Source organism: Apodemus sylvaticus, chromosome 2 (genome assembly GCF_947179515.1).
Source record: "Apodemus sylvaticus chromosome 2, mApoSyl1.1, whole genome shotgun sequence".
Classification (NCBI taxonomy): domain Eukaryota; kingdom Metazoa; phylum Chordata; class Mammalia; order Rodentia; family Muridae; genus Apodemus; species Apodemus sylvaticus.
Genome location: NC_067473.1, coordinates 121,936,800 through 121,961,021, shown reverse-complemented (window position 1 = coordinate 121,961,021; position 24,222 = coordinate 121,936,800). Strand labels below are relative to the sequence as shown.

Genomic DNA, 24,222 nt, shown 5'->3' with positions numbered 1-24,222 from the left:
CTTGTTTTCTCCATGGGTCACAGGGTGCAAGAGCCCCTGCCTCCTGAGAGGGCTGCACACGGACATCCCTCTGAACATCCGGAGGTGAAGACATCAGCTAATTCAAATCCTGTGTGGTCAAAATTTCCCTTAGAAATGCTGGAATCTCTTGGTGAACAGGGTGTTAGATGGGAATCTCTGAGACTCAGCAGGCTGAGGCAATGGATGTCTTGTATGTGTGAGGGCCACCCTAGGGCACACATGACCCGTGGAACAGATATGGTCATCAGGATAAATTAGCAGTCAGTTTCTCCAAGGCAGGGTGCATAGCAGGACTCTTAGGAAGGGACTGTATCAGGGTCGTTATTGGGCAAAACCACTGGGGCAAGTGTTTGCAGATCATTTCTTAGTAAGGATTAAGATCTAGAATATGTGTGAGAACTGTGTGTCAACAATAAAACAGAAATGAATTCAATAATGCACAAAGGACTTGAACAGATATTTCTGTAAATGTTACATGTAGTAGGTACTATTGTAGGAAAAGATGCCCACCCTCATCAGTCACCACAGAAATTCAGAACAAAACCACCTGGAAAGGGCTAAGGAGGTGGCTCAGTGGTTAAGCCATGCTCTTCCAGAGGACCGAGGTTAATTTCCCAGTACCCACTTTAGGCGCCTCACAACTGCCTGCAACTCCAGTTCTGGGGATCCAACACCCTCTTCTGGCCTCTACAGAAACACATGCATGTACACACATTACACACACATAGTTAAAAATAAATCTCAAAGAAGAAACACACTGAAAAGTACACTCTCTGGGGCAGGCAGCTACTGTTACAGCAACAGAAAGCTTTAGGATGTGTGGAACCTGGAATCCATGCTCTGCTTGAGGATGTTAGAGCCACTCACTGTGGAAAACAGTGTGCTGGGTTCTCAAAACTTTCAACAGAACCAGTATGACTCAGGAAGTCCCATTTCTAGACATAGACCTAAGGTTGTTGAAGTACGAATGTAAAGACGTCTTTGTCAGCCTGTAGCAGCATCATTCACACATGCAGGTAGCTCAGTGGAGGAGCGGGCACGGGACATGTTCAGCTCTGAGAAGGAAGTTCTGTAGTGGTGCCTCACGGAGAAGCCTTGAGGACACTGTGCCGGGTGGACTAAGCCGGTCACCTGAGGATATGTGCTATGTGGTTCTGTGTAGGTGAGCTGCTTGTAGTAGACAAGCTCAGAGACAGGGAATGATGGCTGCTGTTAACAAGTGACATTTCAGTTTTGCAAGTCAGAGGGCCTGAGTGGTGGCTGGTGGTGGGACCTGAACAACCCTGTGGCCTGTTGCTGTACATAAGAAAGTTGAGGTGAAGAAAAAAAAAAAAGAAGAAAAATAGAAAAAAAATTGAGGTGGGATTATTATTATTGTTGTTGTTACTGTTGTTGTTATTATTATTATCATTATCATTATCATTATTATTAACAATCAGGTCCCCCTGTTAATCTCTGACCAGCCTAGAAGTGACTGTAGAGCAGGTTGGTCTTAGACTCAAGAAGACATATGCTGCTGCCTCTGCCTCCAAAGTGCAGGGATTAAAGGTCTGCGTCACCACGGCTGCCCCCTCCTCACTTTTGAGATGAGAAGTTAAATGTTGTATGCTTCATCATGATTCAGATCAGTTCTAGTTAGATTTTCTGTTGCTGTGCTAAACACCATGACTAAAAGCAGCTTGGGGGAAGGAAAAGATTTATCTGGCTTACGGTTTACACTCTGTCACTGAGGGAAGCCAAGGGAGGAACCTGAAGGCAGAAGCTGAAGCAGAGACCATGCTGCTCACTGGCTTGCTCAGCCTGCTTTCGTATACAGAGACCACCTGCTCAGAGATGGACCGCTCACAGTGGACCGGGCTGCTTACACCAATAATTAACCAAGGAAATGCCCCACAGACTTGCTCAACTTGCCTCCAGGCAGACCTGATGGAGGCGTTCCTTAACTGAGCTTCCCTTTTCCCAGAGTAACTCGTTTGTATCAAATTGACAAACACAAACCAGCACAACATTAATATATTTCTTGCAAACTTAATTAAAATTTGGTAGGGAAGGATAGCACAGATGAAAAGCAGCTGTTAGCTGGGAGACACTGGCTGCACCATGTCTGCCTGTCACTGGTCCCATTCCTCTGGGCACAGCCAGCAGAAATGCTGGAGTCCACGTTGGTATTGTGTAACACTGCCCAAACTGGAAGCCCCTGTAGTGTTCATGGTGGCATGAGGAAGTCGTGCTGTGTGTTCATCTGCACAGCAGAACAGCATGCAGAAATGTGGATAAAGGCTGCCTGACTGTGAAGACTTGAGGAAGGAAGGCAGACCAGCGCAGCCCGAGCTCCCCACCCCTCTGTATTTAAGGCTGTTCTGATGAAATGGGGAGGGGGTTGAGACCATAGGGGGCCTCTAGGGGAGTCTGAGCTGCTGCTAAGCTCTCTTTGACCTGTATCCTGGACACAGGGTATGTGGAGCACATGGGGGAAAACAGTTACATGTGTATCAGATCTGTGCGTAATATACATGAATCATGCTTTGCTTTTGTTTGTGTTTTGTGGTGCGGGGGATGGAACCCAGAGCCCTGTTTGTGCTAGGCAACCATTTACCACTGAGCTACAAATCTAGCCTCTGGGAAATTTAAATGATATCAAAATCAAATTGTATATGAAGACCAGAATAAAAAGGGACCTTGGTCTGCCATGGCTTTTCCTTGAAGAACAAGTTCATGTTAACGTGATTTTCTTTGTGCAGGGAGGCTGCCGCCAGGTCCTGAGCACTGCAGTGGAGTCAAAGTGAGAGCTGACGCCCAGGGCTCTACCACCCTCCTCGTGAGCTACACACACGGCCATGTACACTTGGGTGCAAAGATCACTCTTGCTGCCTACCTGCCCCTCAAGGTGAGTTGTCCCTGTCCTTGGTCGTCTGCCCTGTCTGCTCCCCACCTTCTCTTCAATGTTCCTGGAGGATAGATGACGGCCTCTCCCATAGATCCTATAGATCCTGGGCTTTTTTTTTCTTCTCCAAACTGGCAACAAGCTAGGATTCTGTGGGAAGAAGGATTCCCACTTGAGAAAATGTGCCCATCAGATTGATCTGTATACAAGTCAGGGGAGTGTTTTGAGTAATGATTGTTGTACGTAGTCCTGAGTTGTATAAAAGCAGGGTGAGGAACCAAAGAAAGTTCCTCTATGGTTTCTGCTTCAGTTCCTGCCTCGAGTTCCTACCCTGACTTCCCTTCCTCATGGACTGTAACTGGGATGTGTAAACCAAATAAATCCATTCCTCCCCAAGTTGCTTTTGGTCCTGGTGTCTATCACAGCAGTAGGAAGCAAACTAGAATCAACGCCAAGTGCCGTCACTGGTACCTGTGGGCAGGCTACCAGTCCCTTAGCTCCACAGCCCCCCAATCCATAAGAATAATAGCTCTCTGTCAAAAGCTGAGTTTGCCCTTTGCTTACTGGAGACTTTGGGGGCTGCTCAGTGGTCTCACTGGCTAATTCACAGTTTGCTTCAGTTAGTGCTGAGAACCCGCAGAGTGCTAAGCACTGTTCTTTGCCAAGTACAGCATGGGTCTAGAACCTTGTGCTGGGTGCCTCTGCACACGGGTGAGGAAGATACAGCCAGGTGTGGTCATCTACACCTGTAAATGCAGCACTCAGGGGCCTGAGGCAGGAGGAGCTTGAGTTCCAGGCCAGCCTAGACCTGGCCTCAGTAATGAGACCTATCTCAAAAGAGAAAACAAAACAACCCAAATAAACAGGAACACAAAAGGAAATCGAGGAGAACTTAGGAGCAAGGACATTGAGCAGGCCCTGACAAGCTGGTCAGGGCACCTGAACCCTGTGCAGCCTGTCTGCAGCTTCGCTTCTTGTGAAAGTGATCTTCTGCCCCACAGCCCACCAGCATTCCACACCAAAGAGCAAGCCTTGAGCGTGCTGGGCAAGCACTTGAACAGACAGCAAACCTTTTTATTTTTATTATTTTGACATAGTTTTGCTGTGTAACCCAGGCTGGCCTTAACTGCTTCCTAAGTAGCAGGAATTTTAGGCCTATGTCTTCACACTGGCTAGTTTCTGTTTTTTAAAGCCCAGGGTATGTGTGTGTTGGGGTGGGGCTAGAGAGATGGTTCAATAGTTAAAGCAGGAGCTGGAGAAATGGCTCAGTCATTAAAGCCCTGGATGCTTTTCCAGAATACCCAGGTTCAATTCTCAACATCCACAACTACCTGTAACTCCAGTCTCAGGGAATCAGAGACCTCATTGTCCTCTATGGACACATGTAGTGTATAGATATACATCCAGGTAAGCTACTCATAGAATATGATAAATAATAGTAGTAGAAGTAGTAGTATTATTATTATTATTAGTAGTAGTAGTAGTGGCAGTGTGATAGGATTAATGTATATGTTCAGTAATGTTACATTCAGCATTTGGTAAGTAAGTACTGTATGGGATCCATCATGCCTTCCCAGAACCCTCTTTGTGAATATTAATGTGTTGCTGGCTCTTACCTCTGAAATGAGCATGAAAAGCATGTTTTTGTTCATGAAGTCATTTCTCTCCCATGTAGTCTGTGTTAGGATAGATCATAGGTAGGAATTTCCTGGGGTTTGTTTTATTTTATTTTATTTTATTTTATTTTATTTTATTTTATTTTATTTTATTTTATTTTATTTTATTTTATTTTGAGACAGGGTCTTTATGTAACCCTGGCTGGCCTAGAATTTACTATGTAGCCCAAGCTGTCTTGAACTCATAGAAACCTACCTGCCTCTGCCCCTGCCTCTGCCCCTGCCTCTGCCTCTGCCCCTGCCTCTTGAATGCTGGAATTAAACTGTGCGCCACCATGCCCTCCACTCTAGTGTGCTCCCCACTCCAGTGAGGACTTAATTCTTCCCAAAGCCCCTAACTCATGGCCACCCTGTGTATGATGCCCATGTGGAGACTGAATTTGCAAGAGAACACAGGGTTTGCCCGGCAGTCCTCCAAGCAGGGTAGGGACCTTACTTCTAGATCTCCAGCATGTCCTCGTCACCTCCTCCCAGAGCAGTGCTAAGTCTTCCACTTCTTTCTTCAGGCTGTGGATCCCTCTTCAGTTGCTGTGGTGACCCTGGGCTCCTCAAAGGAGATGCTGTTTGAAGGAGGCCCTAGGCCATGGGTCCTGGAACCTTCCAAATTCTTTCGGAATGTCACTTCTGAAGACACAGGCAGCATCAGCCTGTCTCTCTTGGGTCCTCCAGCTTCCCGGAATTACCAGCAGCACTGGGTCCTCATGACCTGCCAGGCCTTGGGTGAGCAGGTGAGTGGGCGGCTACCCTCAGTCCCACCTTGCCTGCTGGAAGAAATGGAAAATCTACTCAGTCCTCAGAGAGCCATGAGAATGTGGTTCCTCTCGTATCCAAGGACAAGGGAGTCCAAGGCTCAGTGAGATGGCCTGCTGACTGCATGGAATGTTGCTGTTGGAGTCCCCAGTGCACATCAGCTTTCTTAAAGCTAACCTGTCGGAGTGGCCTCCTCTTTCCCAGGGCTATAGTATCCCCCATCTACTGCTACAGAGTAGAGGTGGAGGTTTGAGATCAGGAGCCACAAACCCCATGTTTAAGGTTGGGCAGCTGTCAAAAGATTGTGACCCCGGACCAGCTTGTTCTTTCAGGATTCAGGGGATGTGCCAATGCCAGATGTGTGAACTTTTGGTTGTTTTGAGATAGGGTTTCCCTATGCAGTTCAGGGTGGCTTGACTGAACCTCACATTATTATGTAGCACAGGCTGACCTTGAACTCGCTTTGCCTCAGCCTTCCAAGTACTGAGATTACAGGCATAAGTTACTATGTCTAGCTTCGGTGTTTTCAGAGTTTGGTTTTGTTTTTGTTTTTAGTGCTGAAAACCAAAAAATACTGGAAGGTTAAGTGGACTGAACCAAGTGTGTCATAACCTGAGTTCCCACAGGGCCTGCATGCCTGGACATAGTACCCTTTTCCTCAGGCCATGCCAAATCTGTGGGCCTTGTGCTCTCTGGCTTCTAATGGCCCTGTTTCTGAGAGTCTCCAGACAGGAACAGAAGGCAGGCAGAACCATGAACCAAAAAGTGAGAGTGAAAAGGATGCAGAGTCAATCGAAGGTGCACAGGTATACCCTGACAGAGCCCCTGACATCAGCAATCCAAAGCAGGCTGCTGTGGAGAAAGGCCCCACTAGAGGTTTTAGTAGAAGTATAGGACAGTGTAAAGAAGCAGAAAAGCTGACGCTGGAAGAGATGGCTCAGCGGGTAGGAGCACTGACTGCTCCTTTAGAGGACCAGGGTTCAGTTCCCAGCACTTACATGGCAGCTCACAACTGTGTCTCCACCTCTAGTTCCAGGAGATCCATGTGTGTGGTGCAAGTGCACGCGGTACACATACATGCAGGCAAAATACCTATACAAATAAATCTTTTAAAAAAGAAACAAGAAATGCATAATACCAAATAAATAATAAGACTAAGAGTAGCACCGAATTGTCTTGGCCTGTCTGAGTCATTGGAGTTCCTGCCTTGGCCTGTAGAAATTAAACTCTAGGTCAGGTCTCATCTAAGGTATACACTCTGGGCTTCCTCACTAAGTTAGGAGGTGCCTCCCTCCTCCCGCCTCAAAGCAGACTGATCTGTCCTCAAATTGTGTGTCACTGAGGAGGCTGGGGATGCTGGCTCCCTCAGGTGCAGCTGTTAGCTGTATTGCATGTAAAACCAGAGCTGCACTTGACCCTACTCTAGACACAAGTAGGCCTTTCTGACTGCTCTTCCCCTGTCCTGTGCACTATTACATAGCACGTGCAGGTAGTGAGTGTGGCCCCTCCTCTAGCTCAGGCCTGAAGTCCACTGGGTGTTGTCCTGTACAGCCCCTTTTCTGACTCATTCCTTCACAGTTAAGGCCTCTTAACCTCCAGGGTGAAGATTCCTACATCTGTGCCTCACTTTGATAAGTGTGAAGTTAGCATAGATTCCTCTTTCAAATATCCAGGACCAGATTCAGCTGTGGGGTTTTCCTGATGTCCTAGGGAACCATGAGGCATCTCCTGATCTGCCTCTTCTCTGACATGTTTGCAGATGGTACCTGAGGTATAAGCCTTATCACTGTCCTACAGAAGTCAAGTCTCAGTTCAGAGAGGCGAGATGATGCTCGGGTGTCTGACTGACCCTCCTGTTCCTTTAGGTCATTGCTCTGTCCGTGGGGAATCGGCCCAGCCTCTCTAACCCCTTCCCTGCTGTGGAGCCCACTGTGGTGAAGTCCGTCTGTGCCCCACCATCCAGGCTCACTCTCATGCCTGTCTATGCCCTACCGCAGCTGGACCTATCCTGTCCATTGCTGCAGCAGAATAAGCAGGTGGTGAGTATGGCTACTCTTGTGGGGAGGGGAGGAGGAGATATTGCTGGTGGATTGACCCGAGGATCTTAGCTCCCTGCACTCATTCATTGTTTCGAGTGCTCTGAAAGCTGGGACTCCTTATGCAGGCACTGAATCTCAACAGTCAGTGCTGTGTGAGGTGTTTCCATATACACCTTGCATGAGGGAATCCAGGGCCTGCAGAGCTGGGAGACTTTCCAAAGTCCAGTTGCATAGTTGGTCCCAGCTTCCAGAGAGACATACTTAACTCTGGTTTTCTGTGTTATAGGGGCCGGGAAGGTGACAGGCACTTGTTAGAAGCCAGTTTGGAGTTTGCTCTTTTCCCAGGCTAGTAATAGGAATCTTCACTTAATGGTGTGCTCAGTGGGACCAGTCACAGCCACAGTCAGCTTCAGTACCACAGGGGGAAACTGATGTTCTGTGGAGTTCTGCAGTCCATAGCTCATGGGCACTCAGTCCCATGTTAGTGTACAGTCTTTGTGTCAGTCTCAGCTGATGTCAGTGGCTGTCCTGTCAGAGCACATGTGGGTCAGGCTGACTGGGGGGTGGGGCACACTAGGCTGTGATGTGTTAACTCATGATGGGTTCATTGTGTGTGACCTCATCCTAAGTCCAGGAGCTTTTGTATTGGTCAAGGGAGACAACTCCTCAGGTCCCACCACTTCTGATTCCAGACTCACTGTTGCCCTCTGCTGGACACATGAGGAGCTGAAGAGTACTTGTGGAGCATCCTGTGGTTTCAGTTGTTCACGTGGGGTGTTGTAGTCAGAGTGGGATTGGGAACTGTGAGGAAAGGGGACATCAGTATTGCATTGTCACGGGGCAGGGCATTCCAGAGTAAGTATGAAGAGGAGAAGAAAGTGCCTGGGGCCTTCAACCAGCAGCTGTGGGGGTAACATCTGCAGGTTGGCTTCCCAGAAGCTGGGTCAGGTCCAGTCCTCAGCTCTGGAGCCCCATTACCCAGGGCCCTGAGTACATCCAGCTCAGTGATGGGGAGAAAGTAGCTTTGGCCCTGCATGGAGGAAGGAAGTCATCGTTTCCTCGTCCCTCCAGCACATATTTGTCCTCCTGGCCCTTCAGCACCATGTCTGTAACAACAGTATTGAGGGTGAGGAAACACTGGAGACACAAGGGTCACTGTAGGAATGCTATGGAGAATATAGCTGGGAGGTGCCAGGGCTGCCAGGGAGGCAGGAGGGTCACAGAGGGGTGGTGGGAGGAGTGGGACACGGAGAGGCCAGCCTAGTGGAGCTAAGGGAAAGGCCCAGGGAGGTAAGCTGCAGGAGCAACAACAGCTCTGAGGTCGGTCGTGGTCTCTGGTCCCTCCTGTGCACATGGTGGCCAGGCCAGTTCTGTGTGCTTGGAATACTCACCTCGTAGCCTCGTTTCCTCCATCACCACAACCATCTGTGAGGTGGGCATTCTGAAAATGCAGAACCAGCTTTATCCATCTCCAAACCCAGCAATTCCTCCTAGGGGCTTTTTTCCCGAAGCTCTCTCAGAGTAGGTCTTCCTCACCTCTGTGCACCCGGGCCTCCTGCACATCATAATGATCCTTCTGATGCTGAGTGTGTCCACAGCCTTTCCAGCTGTGGGACAGATGCTGTGATCTGGGTCCCGGGTGGATGAAGGACTGCTTTGCCTTCCTGGTTAGAAGAGCTATATAGCTGTAATGCCTGGGGCTTGAGGTCCAGCCTTCATCTCTCCTGTTGGAGACAAGCACAGCTGTTTTCCCTGCTGCTCCTGTGTGGATCTGTGTGGTGGTTCTGCCTTCTCTGGCCCTTGTTCATCACTGGAGCTGACAATAAACACTCCACAGACCCTTACTTATCTCCTTCACTTGGACCAGTAAGGGTGGTTTATAGTAAGAGGTACATCAAGAAATGGGCAATGTGTGTGTGTGTGTGTGTGTGTGGGGGGGGGGTGTGTTACAGACTCAGAGCCTGCAAATGGCTTAGCCCCAGTGTCTGCTGTAGAATCAATGACCGTCTTTTCTTTTTCTTTTCTTTTCTTTCTTTCTTTCTTTCTTTCTTTCTTTCTTTCTTTCTTTCTTTCTTTCTTTCTTTCTTTCTTTCTTTCTTTCTTTCTTTTTTTTTTTTTAATTTGGCCTCAGATTGTTGTGGTGCTCAGAAAGAGATTTCTCTGTCTCAACTTGGAGACTTGTTGAGATGAAATCCTGTACTCACTACCTGCTTCAAGCCTTTTTAGCTTTCTGTTGGCATATTATTGCACATTTATAGCATGAACTGCGTGTGTGTGTGTGTGTCTGTGTGTGTGTGTGTGTATAAAATCTGTGAGCTATCAAATCATCTGGGTAACCCACCCTATCAAACGATGCTTCCATTGTGTTGGGAAGCTTCAGACTGTTCCCTTGCTGTTCTTTATGTAATCTATTATTCTGGTGTTTAGTTGCCCTCCTGTGCTGCAGAACCCCAGAGCTTACTGCTGCCTGAGTTCAGTGCTGCATCCAATCCTTCTGCCCCTCCCCTCTCTTCCGAGCCTCCATTGACTCCCGCCTGCTCTGCTTCTATGAGACTATTTTAGCTACCACACATGTGTGAGAGCCCACATCACCTGTCTGTGTGTCTCTCTCTCTTTGCCTGGTTTGTCTGCAAGTTTTACCTTTTAGTTCACATCTGTTTTGTGTAATTGTCCTTGGTAGAGGGAACAGCATTGCGCTAAGTTCGGATTCTCAGGAACCATCTGTCTGTTGGGCTCCCTGCCAGAGGCAAGGAGCAAGTCAGGGAAAAAGTTTCACCATGATTCCGACATGAGAGACAACTGGCCTGTGTTCAAGCCCCACCTGCTGTGGGAGCCAACCATTGATGGTGGTGGAGGCCAGTGATAGGTTATGTGACTGGATGTAGAGTCCAGAGAGTAGCCATGATACATTCTGTCTTTTCTGATTAAACCTGCTTGAGGCTTACAGTTGGGCTCAATGAGAAGGCCAAGTCCCTTCTGTGGCCAGTGGAGCCTTGGGTCCCTGGTCCCTAGCTGTTCTTACCTCTGACTCTGTGCCTTTCATGCCTGAATACATTGTCATTCTCCCCACCTGCTATCAGTGTTTGAGGCTTGGATAGGCTGAGCCCTGGGGCTTACTGCTTCTCTTTTCCTGGTCCCATGCCCCTCATTTCTTTATCCAGATTCTCCTTTGTCTTGGCTTCAATTAAAGGTGTATCTGCCTCCACATACCTGACCCCTCCTCCTAGTCCTCTCACTCCCTGGTTCCTATAGTGACCTATCACTATAGAATTTGTTTACCTAATCAGTCACCAGAACAGAGACCAGCTCCTACCAAAAGCTCAGCAAGCAACTGTGGGTAAGTGAGCAGCAAGGGGTTTCTGGTCTGTCTGCAGCCACACTGGGTTAGTCCAGAGCTGTCTCGGATTGAAAGGTAATGGCGTGACTGTGGAGCTTGACTCAGAATGGACTACATGTTGTTGGTGTCAGCAGGAAGTAATGGGCCTTGGACACAGACCTGCCATGTGATCCATCAGTCCTTGTGTTCCTGAGCCATGAGCTGGCCATTCAGGCGTGGCCCCCGCGATTTATGGTCCCATTAGAGGACCTTGAAGAAGATATATCTCCAAGGTGCATCTAGGTGCAGTATCAATTTAGTTTTATAGCTCTCCAATCCAGAAGCCACCTAGGACGCGTTTGCAGAGTAAATTATTGGCAAGGTGAAACCCAGAATGGAGTCAGCCAGCGGAAATGATTGACTACAGTCAGACCAGGTCAGGTCCAGGTCTTCAGGCAGGTCAGCGGTGTTGCTTTACCAATCTTGGGTGCTGCTGTGTACTGGGGCACTGATGAGTCCAAGACTGGGTTGAGCTGGTGCCTAAGGCACAAGCAATGTCACAGGAAGTCCTTGGAGAAGCTGGCCTGCTGTGTTCCACTCTAAGCCTGTGAGAGTGTGAGCAAGTTCTGGAGAGTCGGAGCCGCAGCCTTTCATTTTGTAAAGTGGGAAAGTTCCAGTCAGCCTGCAGGCATGTTTGTATAGAGCTGATGTCTTTCCCAGGAACGCACTGGTTTTCTACCAGAAGCTGGGAGGGAGGGTGAGCTGTCTGGGGAAAGAGCTCTGCAGTCCCTGCCCCACACTCACAGCTCCTCAGCTTGTGTCCTGCCCAGTTAAAACCCTTGGTGTGCCCAGCTGAAGAGCCAAGTTGTGAACATGAAAGAGTGCTTTTTAAATTGCAGCATGCTTAGTCATGTCTGGAACCAGGAGAGCTACAAGAAATTGGAGAGGGATCCTGGAGGTAGAGGCAGGGAGTTTGGTGCGGCATCAATCAGGATGGCCATGCCACAGTATCAATCCCCACACTCACGGCCACACATCTCAACTGCGCAGTGTAAGCTCAGCTCTCATCTGCATGGGACAAGTCTCCAGGTGTCCACCAGTAGGAGCCATTATGCAGAAAGTTTGTGCTTAGGCATCAGAGGGTCTCAGAGGGTAATTCCAGGAATTACCACAAATCACTTGTCACATCTCACTTACCAGACTTAGTGACAGTTACCCTAAGGTGAATGGATAGTCCTTCCTTCTGGGCTGTGTCTGAATGGATTAGATCAGCTGTAAGCTATGCTAGAGCTCATCCCATTTTGGTACTTCAGTGTGAATTTGTCTCTTGCAAAACCATAGTACAGAATCATATTTAAAATAAAGTCCTGGGGCTAGAGAGATGCGTCAGTGGTTACGAGTGCTGGGTTCAGTTCTCAGCACCCACAGGATAGTTCATAGCTGTCCTGCCTTCTTCTGTCCTCTACAGGCATGAGGCTTATATATGTGTATATAGGGAAAACATTCAAACACATACATAAAATAAAACTAAAAAACAATGTTTTAAAAAATAGTCTCAGCAGATAGGTTCTACTTCCTACCCTGACTGGAGCAGCCAAAAAAGGAGACCCTCTGCCTTCCTGAGCAGAAAGAGCTGGAGCCAAGACTCAGTCCAGGGTACTCCTGCCTCACTTGGCATTGGACCCCATGTCCTTATCACCCATGGAGAAAAGGAGCTAATCTGGGCAGGACTTTGGGCACCTGAGTGGTGGCATTCCTGAGCTGGTTGTGCCTCATCTCTGCCCCTTCATCAGGACCTTCTGAGCCCACAAGGGAAGCTCCCGGCTTCACTGCATACCGGTAGCAGACAGTAGTACCAGAGTCCGGTGTGCTCACAGCAGCTGATCATTGTTTCTTTTAGGTTCCAGTATCTAGTCACCGAAATCCCCTGTTAGACCTGGGTGCCTATGACCAACAGGGCCGGCGATTCGATAACTTCAGCTCTCTGAGCATCCAGTGGGAGTCCTCCCGGCCATTGCTGGCCAGCATTGAGCTTGACCAGCCCATGCAGCTGGTATCCCAGGATGATGGGAATGGCCAAAAGAAACTACATGGTGAGTCAGGTCTTTAGCTAGAGGGCCTGGAGCTGGAGGAAATGTGGGAAGCCCTAGACACATAAGAAGGTCTTCACTAAGTTCATGTCTTGGACCTCAGGCATCTGGGATTTCCCTTCACTCAGAGCTGAACCATGAAATAGAGAGAGCTCATCTCCTTATCCCTCACTCCTTTTTTTTTTTTGACAGAGTCTCACTGTAGCACTGGCTGGCCCAGAACTCACTATGTAGACCAGGCTGTCTTCAAGTCACCGAGATCCACCTGCTTCTGCCTCTTGGGTGCTAAGATTAAAGACATGCCATGACAGATAGCTTTTTTTTTTTTTTTTTTTTTTTGAGATAAGTTTTTCTTCCTATGCAGTCAAGCTAGCCTCAGACAGATCTTCCTGTCTCTTAAGTGTTGAGATCTCACGCCTGAGCCAGTATACCCAGCTTCACGGTTGCTTTAATCCCATTTAGGCATGTGCCCTAGGAACCAGGGCTTCAGGACCCAGAGCAGTCAGATCGCCCGTGCTAGGTCCCTTGACCCAGCTGTGGCAGTGACAAACTTCCTCAGCAGTCCAATGTTGAGTTTGTCCTTTCAACTTAGCTCAGCAACTGTCTTGGGCCTGTTAATCCTTACAGGACTAAAAGCCCCAGCAAACTCAGTTACCTGTTTCAATACTTGAAACTGAATCAGCAACAGGATGAGGTGACCCTGAGGTCAATGGGCCTGTGACTGATATTAGTTTCCCTGTCTGTGCCCTCAGGTTTGCAGACAGTTTCCGTTCACCAGGCATCAGGAACCACAGCCATCTCTGCCACAGCAACTGGCTACCAGCAGTCCCACCTGAACGCAGCCAGAGTGAAGCAACTGGTATCTCCCAGAGGACGCAGTGGGTGGGACCATGGGCAAGACCAAGGCATCTCCTGGTTTTGTGTAGATTTTCTGTCTGGTGTCCGAGGGCCTGGACTGCTGGAGATCACTACCTGATGTGTTTTTTCCTACTCCCCAGCATCTCTTGAGGGCTTCAGGCAATGTGCTGCTTGGCGGAGTGGGGGTGGGGGCAATGGGAATATTTGAGGAATTAGAAGGGTCCCCCAAGAATGGACCTGTGTGAATGGTACCCACCCTGTCAGACTACCTGCTAAGCTGCTACTGAAATGGTGTGGAGACAGTAGATACTTGTGGACAGGGAAAGTGAGGGCTTGCATCCTAGGGAGCAGGATGCAGAGACAAGGAAGCTTCCTCTGGGAGAAAGTGGTCCCCATTCGGAGGGAGGTGGCCTGCTGAGGCGGTGTTCACTTATCGCTGTCCCCAATGTCTTCGAGCACAGCCATGCCATTCTTAGGATGTTCCATAAGAGTGCCCCATTCTTATCTCTGGTAGAATGAACAGGTTAGCTTCTAAGTGGTGTCATTGGGCTCCCCTCCAGAGCCTCACACCCCGCAGATGCTTCCAAGCTCTCTGGGGTTCTTTCTGCCTTCCAGGAGTCCCTGGATGCTAACACTGCTCGAGGCTTCCATTCCTGGAGTAAGGCCTCTACCTGGAGCATCCAGCTCCACTCTTATCGGAGGGAGCTGGTGATGTCCGTGGTCTCATGGATCTGACAGTGTTGGCCTTTCTCTTTCAGCATGACCCTCTAGTACCTGTGTCAGCCTCCATTGAGCTTATTCTTGTAGAGGATGTAAGGGTCAGTCCAGAAGAAATGACCATCTATAACCATCCTGGTGTCCAGGTATGACCCTTTGCCCACCACCCCTCAAGTGAGGAACTGTGCGCTCTCTGCCACCCAGCCTGACCCTGTTCACCCCCACATCTCCCTCCAGGTAGAACTCCACATCACAGAAGGCTCTGGCTACTTCTTCCTCAACACAAGCACCCGGGACATCGTCAAGGTGGCCTACCAGGACACCCGGGGCGTGGCTATGGTAAGCTATCAGGATCCCGGCTGTCTGCTCAGGGTGGCATTATTCCAGGCCTACCTGGTACTGAGCAGAGCCTTGAGATTCTGAGTTGCTCTGAAGTTCTGTGGATCCCATGCTACCTCTGTGCTTTCTCTTCTGTATCTGCAATTACCTGAACTGTTAATTACCTAATTCTTCCCTTTCAATCAATCTTCCGATTCATCTTTTAATTATTCTTTTATTACATAAGTGGCTTTGTGGTAACCCTAGGAAGCTTTCATTTCAAAGCTTCTTCTGTGCTCTCTTCCCTCCCCTACCTCTCCACAGTTCCCACTTCACCCTCTCCAACTCCTAAACACAAGGACCTGATTGGACCTCATGCCCCCAGCTGCTCTTTCTTTTCATATTGTGTAGTCCAAAATTACCCTACTTGTACTTTTAGCTCTTTTATTACACAGGATTAGGGCTCTTTAGATCCTTTTTTCTTTTCAATGGTTTAGTTTTGTTTTATGTGCATGATTACTCGCCTGCATGCGTGTATGTGTACCAATGTATCAACTACATGCAGTGCCCTCAGAGGCCAGAGGAGGGTGACAGATCACCTAGAACTGGAGTTATAGCTGGTTAGGAAAGGCCACGTGGATGTTGGGAACCAAACCTAGATCCTCTGGAATGGCTGCCAGCCAATGCTTTTAGTCACTGAGCCATGTCTCCAGCCCCTAAATGTTCTTTTCTTAATAGAACCAAAGAAAGAAAACAAAGAACTGTCCTAAATGTCTACACATGTATCTTATGTGGTATTTATGCAGCCGTTAAATGCAAAGTTCCTCTTGAAAGGAGGTCCAGAATGATACCCACCCACATCACCAGCACTTGCCTAATAGGGCATCGCCACTGGGCAGCTCTGAGCCCAAATTCCGCTTCCTCTGTTGAAAGTGTACTTGCCTCATTCCTAAAGAGTCAAGGCTCCCTGACTCTGAGCAGGTCCAAGGTGACAGGGTGGTAGAATGGAGGGTGTGTGGCTTCACCCATGAAGTCTGGTTGGCAGGCTGGCTCTGACTCCCAAGACCCTCTGCTTTTGGCCTTGCCTTGTTCCTGTAGCTGTGCTACAGCACAGGAGGCACTTGTGTTCCAGGGAGGGCTCTGATCCAGGCACTTACCTAGAAAGGAGGCCTCGCACCTCCTTAGAAACACTGGAGCGTGCTGCCCACTGCTGCTCAGGAGCTGATGGTACATTTCTGTTGCTCCTGATTTTTACCTCTATCAGCTCTCTTAGCCTATAGATCACAGAGTTAATGGCTCTAAGCTGGACAGCTATACATTGAGAGGAACCAATGGGTGTAAGGAATGTGACTGCAAGTATTGGACTTGAGGGTTAACTGTGGTGCTGAATATCAGGAACTGGTGGGGACAGAGGTTAACCAGGGGGCATGAGATTTACAGGGCATAGGGGAGGGTGGCAGTGTTTGCCTCTGTTGATTCCTTTGATGCTGGCTTGTATGTCTCATGAACTTCATGTGTTGTGTAGAGGTTCTTGGTATGTTACAGATGTGAACAGCCACCCTACCATCGTGCCTAGAGTATTTTCTTTTCTTTTTGGTTTTTTTCAAGACAGGGTTTCTCTGTGTAGCCCTGGCTGTCCTGGAACTCACTCTGTAGACCAGGCTGGTCTTGAACTCAGAAATCTGTCTGCCTTTGCCTCCCAAGTGTGCTGGGGTTAAAGGTGTGTGCCACCACTGCCTGGCTTTAGAGTATTTCATGCCTAGAAAGGAAACTGTATAGCTACCTGTTGCCTTTGAGTTCTTCCAGACTCATCCTCTGTCCTAGCTTTTACCTAATTTATTACTTAACTCTATAGATTTTCCAGTTCTGCACAGTTACAATGAATGGAATCATGCAGCATGTGGCCCTGCCTGGCACCCACGTTGTAGAATGTTCCAGAAGCTCATTTCTTTTTATGGCCGATAATGGCTGTGCCACCTCTTCTTCGTTCATTTATCCATTAGTTGATATTTGGGGGCTTCTATCTTTTTTCCCCCTCTACAACCAGGATCTCATGTAGCCCAGGCTAGCCTGGTGTTAGATATGTAGCTGAGGATGTCCTTTAGCCAAGGATAATTGAACTGGTTCTCTCCCCTTCACTTCTGGGATCACAGTTGTGAGCCACCACACCTGTTGTTGTGTGGTGCAGATCCAGCCGGTTCAGTGCTTCCTTCATGCCAGTGGGCACTCCTCCACCTGAGCTGCATTTCCCAGTTCTACCCTCTGTCTTTACTATTGAGAATGACACTGCTGGGAACGTTCATATGCTGGAGGGTTTTTTGAAAGCTTGGTTTTGTTGTTGTTGTTGTTATTGTTGTTGTTGTTGTTGTTTAATCTCCAGTCCCCAAGAATTTGAGTTACAGATGGCTGTAAACTGACATATGGGTTCTGGGATCTGGAACTGACCGCTCTGGAAGAAAAGACAGCCCTCTTATCTGCTAAACCATCTGCCCAGCCCTGTGTATGTTATTTGTATGGATACACATTTCTGTTTACATGCCATGGTCACCTCTGCATAAAGCGTTTTGAGGAACCACTGACTGATTCCCCTGTCCTGTCTAACCAGTGGTCGATGAGAGTGCCAGTTTCTCCTCATCCTTGTCCACCCTTGTAATTATCAGACTTTGATATCCTAGCCACTCCAGTAGGCACAGGTGGCTTCTCCTTGTGAGGCAGATTTGTATTCCCTGAGGAGTAAAGGCATTCACCATCTTTGTGGCTTTTTTTTTTTTTTGCCTTCTTCAAATTCTTGTGTCTTTTTTGATAAATGTCTATTTAGAACCTTTGATTGTTATTCTTTTTATTAAGTTGTAGAATATTCTAGATATAATTCACTCATGAGGATGCGATATGCACATATTTTTCATTAAGTCTTGTCTTTTTTACTTTCTTGGTAGCATACTTTCAAACTTATGCTTTTAATTTTGGTTAAAATAAAAACTAAAATAATAAAACATAAATTTTTTATTTTAATTTTACATTTTTAATTTTTTAATTTTAATTTATTTTAATTTAATTTACATTTAATTTTTAATTAAATTAATTTAATTTTTTAATTTTAATTTATTTTAATTTTTAAAAAGTTATATTTTCACATTTATTGTGATGGAGATGAGGGGAACACACAAGCCACGGCATGTGTATGGGTGTCAGAGGGCAACATTGGAAGTTGGCTCTCTCTCCACCTTGTGGGTTCTGGGGATTGAACTCAGGGTAGGAGCTTTGGCGATGCATGGTCCTGGTCCTGCTGGTCTGTGTCCCTGCCTTTCCTGTCACCCTGAGGGTCTGTGGCTGACAGCACTCCTGAGGTTTGCACTGTTTGCTTCTAAGTTTTGTCTACACTGAGTTAAGTGGTGTTGGTGGGAATCCGGGTCTTCTGTTGTGAGTGGCTGTCCAGCTCTCCTGGCAGCCTTTGTTCGTTTTCTTCTGCACTGGATGATTCTGGCATCCTTGTCCAAATCCAACAGCGATATGCCTCAGTTCTGAGTCCGCCAGTGCTGCGTAAGTTCTGTGCCACCTACATGTCTTTGCTTCTGTCACACCACCGTGTAGATTATTGCTGCTTCGTAGCAAGCTTAACATCATGTGAATCTTCTGACTCTTTCTTCTTTTCAAGTTTGCTTTGACTGTTTTACATCCCTTACAATTCAATGTAAATTCTAGAATCAGCTTGTCAACTTGTATGTGAAGCCAGCTAGAATTCTGCCAGGACTTAGGTCGGTCCTTTAACAATATACAACTTCTGTCGATGAGTGTGAGGTATTACCCACCCCGTCACTTTGGCCTCCTTGATATCTTTTGCTGGTTGGTCTAGTTGGGAGTGTTAAGTTTTATACTAGTTTTGTTAACTTTATTTCTAAGTATTTAGGTTTTTTCTTGTTAATAATTCTAAATAGAATTGTGTCTTAAATTTTGTTTTTCTAACATTTGGCTTTCTGCATGTTAGTCTCATATCCTGTAACTTTGATGAGCTCTTAGGAATTTTTAGTGGATTCCCTAGGGTGTGTGTGTGTGTGTGTGTGTGTATGTGTGTGTGTACAATCATGTCATGTGTGAGTATAGGTAGTTTGACTCCTTTCCTTTGAATTTGGAAGTTTTAATCTCTCTTTTCTTACCTTATTGTCCTGGTTACAGTCTCTAGTACAATGTTGAATAGAAGTATGAGAATAGCCATCATTGTCTTGCTCTAGACTGTGGGGAGAAAGCTTGCATCCTTCTAACACTAAACATGATGTGATCACTTTACTGATGCCCCCAATGGGATAATAGTGTCCGTGGAGCTTTTAGGCAAGGCAGAAAGTATTTTTACATGTGTTTTTTTTTTTTATACAAACATTTCTTTTTTTTTTCTTTTTTTTATTCGATATAATTTATTTACATTTCAAATGATTTCCCCTTTTCTAGCCCCCCCCCCACTCCCCGAAGGTCCCGCAAGCCCCCTTCTCTTCCCCTGTCCTCCCATCCACCCCTTCCCACTTCCCCGTTCTGGTTTTGCCAAATACTGCTTCACTGAGTCTTTCCAGAACCAGGGGCCACTCCTCCTTTCTTCTTGTACCTCATTTGATGTGTGGATTATGTTTTGGGTATTCCAGTTTTCTAGGTTAATATCCACTTATTAGTGAGTGCATACCATAATTCACCTTTTGAGTCAGGGTTACCTCACTTAGTATGATGTTCTCTAGCTCCATCCATTTGCCTAAGAATGTGTTTGTGAAGATAAAGACCACTCATTCCTCACTCCACCCTCATCCTACCTTGCCTCTGTTAGCTTAGATGAAAATTTGGCCTCTGGGTATACACAGACTCCTTTACTTCAAGGTTTCCTCTGATTCCCAGAGCTTCAAGCAACAATGAATGGGTATCTCCGTGATGCTGCTTGCTCTACCTCTGCTCAGAAATTCTACATTATCTGTGAGAGAAGGGTGAGGGTATTGGGCAATAATACCATGACCAGATAGTAAATCTCTGCTTCCATCATGCATGTCACCCTTGAGAACACCCTCTAAGGAGTGTGGTCATTTTGTAGGGCTCTGGTCACAGACATGTGAGGTCGTCATGGGTCTTCCTGCAGTCAGACTGGTTGACACTGGATTTAGAGCAGATGCCCACTACATAGCCTTTCTCGCCCATGATTGGTGAGTCAGAGATCAGCTCATGTACACAGGTGCCCATAGGCACATAGCTGGTAGTAGTGCAGACCTAAGAGAGTTCGGGCTTTTTCAGTGACCAACAAGCTGAGGAACCCAAAGATGTGCTTTTGAGCAAGGGATGTGTGGGGCTGCCTTATTCAGGTTAATAAATAGCCATCTCAGCCAGGCAGTGGTGGCGCACGCCTTTAATCCCAGCACTTGGGAGGCAGAGGCAGGTGGATTTCTGAGTTTGAGGCAAGCCTGATCTACAGAGTGAGTTCCAGGACAACCAAGGCTACATACACAGAGAAACCCTGTCTGGAAAAAAAAAAAAACAAAAATAAATAAATAAATAAATAGCCATCTCTACATCTTGTTTAGAATTAATGAAGAGACAGCATCAGAAAAGCCAGGTGAGAGGAGACAAGTGGCTTAAGAGAATACTATGGTTGTACCTCACTCCAGATTCCTACCTGTGTTCTAGCTCTGCTCTGTGCAAGGTTGATTTACAGATGATACGGATAAGATTAGTGGTCAGCAAACTGTGTCTACCTGCAGGGAAGCATCAAATGCAGCTGATTTAGAGCCTGTGGGTATCAGTCATAGCAGCTGTGAGAGGGACATGCATATACAAGTTACTGATCGATTCCAGGATTCCTTTAGGATGTTCCTTTTCCCATGCTCTCTAATATGACTGTCTGCATTGACTCTGCTTATGGCTTGGGAACCTTTTGTTTTTCTGTTCCTCCTTCCTATATGTGTTAGGCCTTTGTTTTGACATTTTTTATTTTGTTCCCCTTTTAAAAAATTATTTTTAAATTTACCATTTGAGTGTTTTGCCTGCATGTATGTATGCAGCAAATGTGTGCAGTGCCTGCAAAACTCAGAGGAGCACATCAGAGTCCCTGCAGCTAGAGTTACAGATGGTTTCAGCCATCATATGAGTGGTGAGACTAGACCCCAGGTCCTCAGGAAGAGCAGCCTGTGCTCCCAACCACTGATCCATCTCTAACTTTTTAATTTTTTCCAAAGATGTATTTATTTTATGAATGTGAGTACACTATCTTCAGACACACCAGAACAGAGTAGCAGATCCCATTACAGATAGTTTTGAGCCACCAGTGGTTGCTGGGAATTAAACTCAGGACCTCTGGAAGAGCAGTCAGTGCTATTAACCGCTGAGCCATCTCTGCAGACCCTAACATTTTAATTTTTAAGACCCTGGGTCTCCTACAGTTTCTGGCTGACCTTGAACTCCTTGGCTCAAATGCTTCTCAGCTTTCCGAGTAGTGGGAACTGTAGGTATGGTATTCATACTTTTGCCAAGCGTTTTCATTTGTTCCCCTCTATAAAAGAAGGAATAATTGTACACCTCCGTGTGTGAGTGTGCCTTGTCAAAGCTTGACACTAGGAGGAAAAAGCTTTAGTTGAAATCCATCTGCACATCTGGAAAGATACCTTATCTTTGTGTTCTAGAGATTAAAAATAACTTACTGCTATCAAGGAGAAGGGAAATTGAAATCAGGAGAGGTGTGTCTGTTGCCACAGCAACCAAGAACAGTTCCTCTTAGATTGCCCTTCTTGAGTAAGCTGAGGGTGAACCTATGGGCAGAAGAAAGACCTTTCATCCAGGAGCAAGTGCTCTTTGGAGTCTGTTTCTGGCTTGGCTCTGTATACAGGTAGTGAGCAGAAGCTGGAACCTTTTTTTTTTGAAAGATTCAGGGATTTCAGCACTACCGTTTCCCCTAGAATCTTCTTCAGACACTGCCATTATGGGGTTACCTCTGTGTGGGTATCTGTACCCCACATCTTCACAGGGTCACAGTGGGCTGCAGCCATTCTGTCCCATGGCCAGTCTGGCTCCCTGGGAAGCAGCACCTTGGAGGCAGGCCTTCTGAGTGTAGCTTCCATCCCAGCAGGTTCTGTGAAACACTGACCTTGGGTCTCTGCTTTCTCCTCCAAGTGCTTCAAGGGGAAATCAGGTCCTGTTTCCTTCTTCTCTCGAACCTGCAGGATCTTTCAGAGTGTTGATGGGCTGTGACGGGTGTTCCCAGCTTCCTTCAGAGGGCTGTCTCTGAAGGACACATTTGCACATTTCTTTGGCATTTTGCAGCTGCTAATTAGCAGCATCCTCATTTCTCTTCTTCGCAGACAAGAAAGCCCATAGCCGTTCTCACGGAGCTCCTAGACAATGCTTCGTTCTTCTCTATTGATAGGCAGTTGAGACGTCACAGTGGCTCCTGTATGTATGGAATTGGATTCTCAGTGTCTTTGGAAGAGATGTGAGTGCGTGATTCACAAAGTAGGCTAGGCTAGGGTGGAAGTTTTCATGCCCACACAATGAACCCCAGGCTGAACAGGGCTGATTAGTTTGGCTCACACAGCCCCAGAATCCTCTGCAAGGAGCCTTTATTTTATTTTTGGCAGGTTTGCATAAAAGAGTGTTTACCTGACTTAAACTTAAAGCTTCTTCTTTCTCAACTATAACTCATATTTCATGTCTCCTCTGAGCACAGCCTGCCACTGAAAACTTGGTGTGCCCTGAGTACTTGACACTTCTTTTTGCTGTGTTCATTTGAGAAAGCTTTAGTGCACAATATGATGGTAACAAGGAATAAGGCTCACAGCCTGTGCTCTGGTGAGCCATAGTAGTGCTTCTTCTTTATCTCCTCAGTACTGCAGTATGTGGCCAGCCATGATGCCCTGGGACATACGCAGAAGCACACTGGCAATGAATTAGTAGGAGGTGATGATTGTAGGGCTTGACCTCAGGTGTCCACATCTTCTGTCAGGCTGATTGTAGATGGTATGGTGCCTGTCTTTAGTCAGGGTATCTATTCCTGCACAAACATCAAGACCTAGAAATAAGTTGGGGAAGAAAGGGTTTATTGAGCTTACACTTCCATGCTGCTGTTTATCACTAAAGGAAGTCAGGACTGGAACTTGAGCAGGTCAGGAAGCAGGAGCTGATGCAGAGACCATGAAGGGATGTTTCTTACTGGCCTGCTTTCTTATAGAACCCAAGAATACCATCCCAGAGATGGTATGACCCACAAGGGGCCTTCCCCACTTGATCACTAATTGAGAAAATGCCCCACAGTTGGATCTCATGGAGGCACTTCCCCAACTGAAACTCCTTTCTCTGTGATAACTCCAGCCTGTGTCAAGTTGACACACAAAACCAGCCAGTACAATTGACCCCTTGTCAACTTGACACACAAACACATCACTATTAAGCCTCAACCCTTACTTTTTTATTCATCCCCAAGATCTAAATAACTTTAAAAGTCCCACAGTCTCTACATATTAAAAGTTCAATCACTTTAAAATGTCCAATATCTTTTAAAATTCAAAGTCTTTTAACTGTGGGCTCCACTAAAATACTTTCTTCCTTCAAGAGGGAAACATATCAGGGCATAGTCACAACCAAAAGCAAAACTCAAACTCCAACGGTTCAATGTCTGGGATCCAACTCACGATCTTCCAGGATCCTCCCAGGGCTTGGGTCACTTCTCCAGCTCTACCCTTTGTAGCACACAGCTTGTCTTCTAGGCTCCAGCTGCCTGTATTCCACTGTTGCTGCTGTTCTTGGCAGTCATCTTATGGTACTGCCATCTCCAAAACACTGCTGGATTCTGCTGTAACTAGGCTTCACCAATAGCTTCTCATAAGCTCTCTTCATGCTGCCAAGCCTCAACTCGTATGCATGACCCCTTCAGTCCTAGGCCATCAATTGCAACTGAGGCTGCACCTTCACCAATGGCCTTCCTCAGCCTCTCACAGTGCCAAGCCTCAGCTGCTCTTCATGACCCCTTCATGCCTTCAAAACCAGTACCACCTGGGTGACTCTTACACAGTCCAAGTCCAGTCCAAGTCCAGCCACAGCACAAAATACAACTGTGGCTATCTCTGGAACACAGCCTCTGTCCTCTCAGAAAACACTTCCTAGAAGATTTCACCTCAGTGATGCTGGTCTCTTCTTAATCACCGCTAATTTCTTAGCTCCAGCTAACCAGCATCAATATTCCCAGTAACACAAAGGTTTGCTTTAGTGGTTCTGGTATCTGGTATCAGGTGTTCTGAAGAACAGCTGATTCTTCAGCCCCAGCTAACCAAAACCATAGAATCTTCATAATCAAAACATGGCCCTGATAAGACTCTTTAATCTTCCCTCCATCTTCTGCACTGTTCTTAACATTATCTTCCAAGCTCCTACAGAACTTTCCACACAGCTCATAAAAACCTAATGGTTCCTCTAGCTCAAAGTTCCAAAGTCCTTTCATAGTCCTCCCCAAAACATGGTCAGGTTGTCATAGGAATACCCCACTATGCTGGTACCAGTTTGTCAATGTGCCTACTCCATACTCTCACCCTTGGGAAACTGG

General features: G+C 46.9%; 1 protein-coding gene across 2 annotated transcripts in view; it reads left to right on the top strand.

Moving 5' to 3' along the window:
- Nup210 (nucleoporin 210) overlaps positions 1–24,222 on the top strand; it is a 102,193-nt gene that overhangs the window by 46,135 nt on the left and 31,836 nt on the right. For both annotated transcript variants that reach the window (XR_007976653.1, XM_052174324.1), the window contains exons 14-20: positions 2,763–2,908; positions 5,088–5,309; positions 7,197–7,370; positions 12,587–12,779; positions 13,529–13,635; positions 14,393–14,497; positions 14,589–14,690. Coding sequence is in view for 1 of the 2 variants with exons in the window: in XM_052174324.1 (XP_052030284.1) it covers positions 2,763–2,908; positions 5,088–5,309; positions 7,197–7,370; positions 12,587–12,779; positions 13,529–13,635; positions 14,393–14,497; positions 14,589–14,690 (1,049 nt within the window). In the remaining variant the exon portion in view is untranslated. The remainder of the gene's footprint in view (positions 1–2,762; positions 2,909–5,087; positions 5,310–7,196; positions 7,371–12,586; positions 12,780–13,528; positions 13,636–14,392; positions 14,498–14,588; positions 14,691–24,222) is intronic.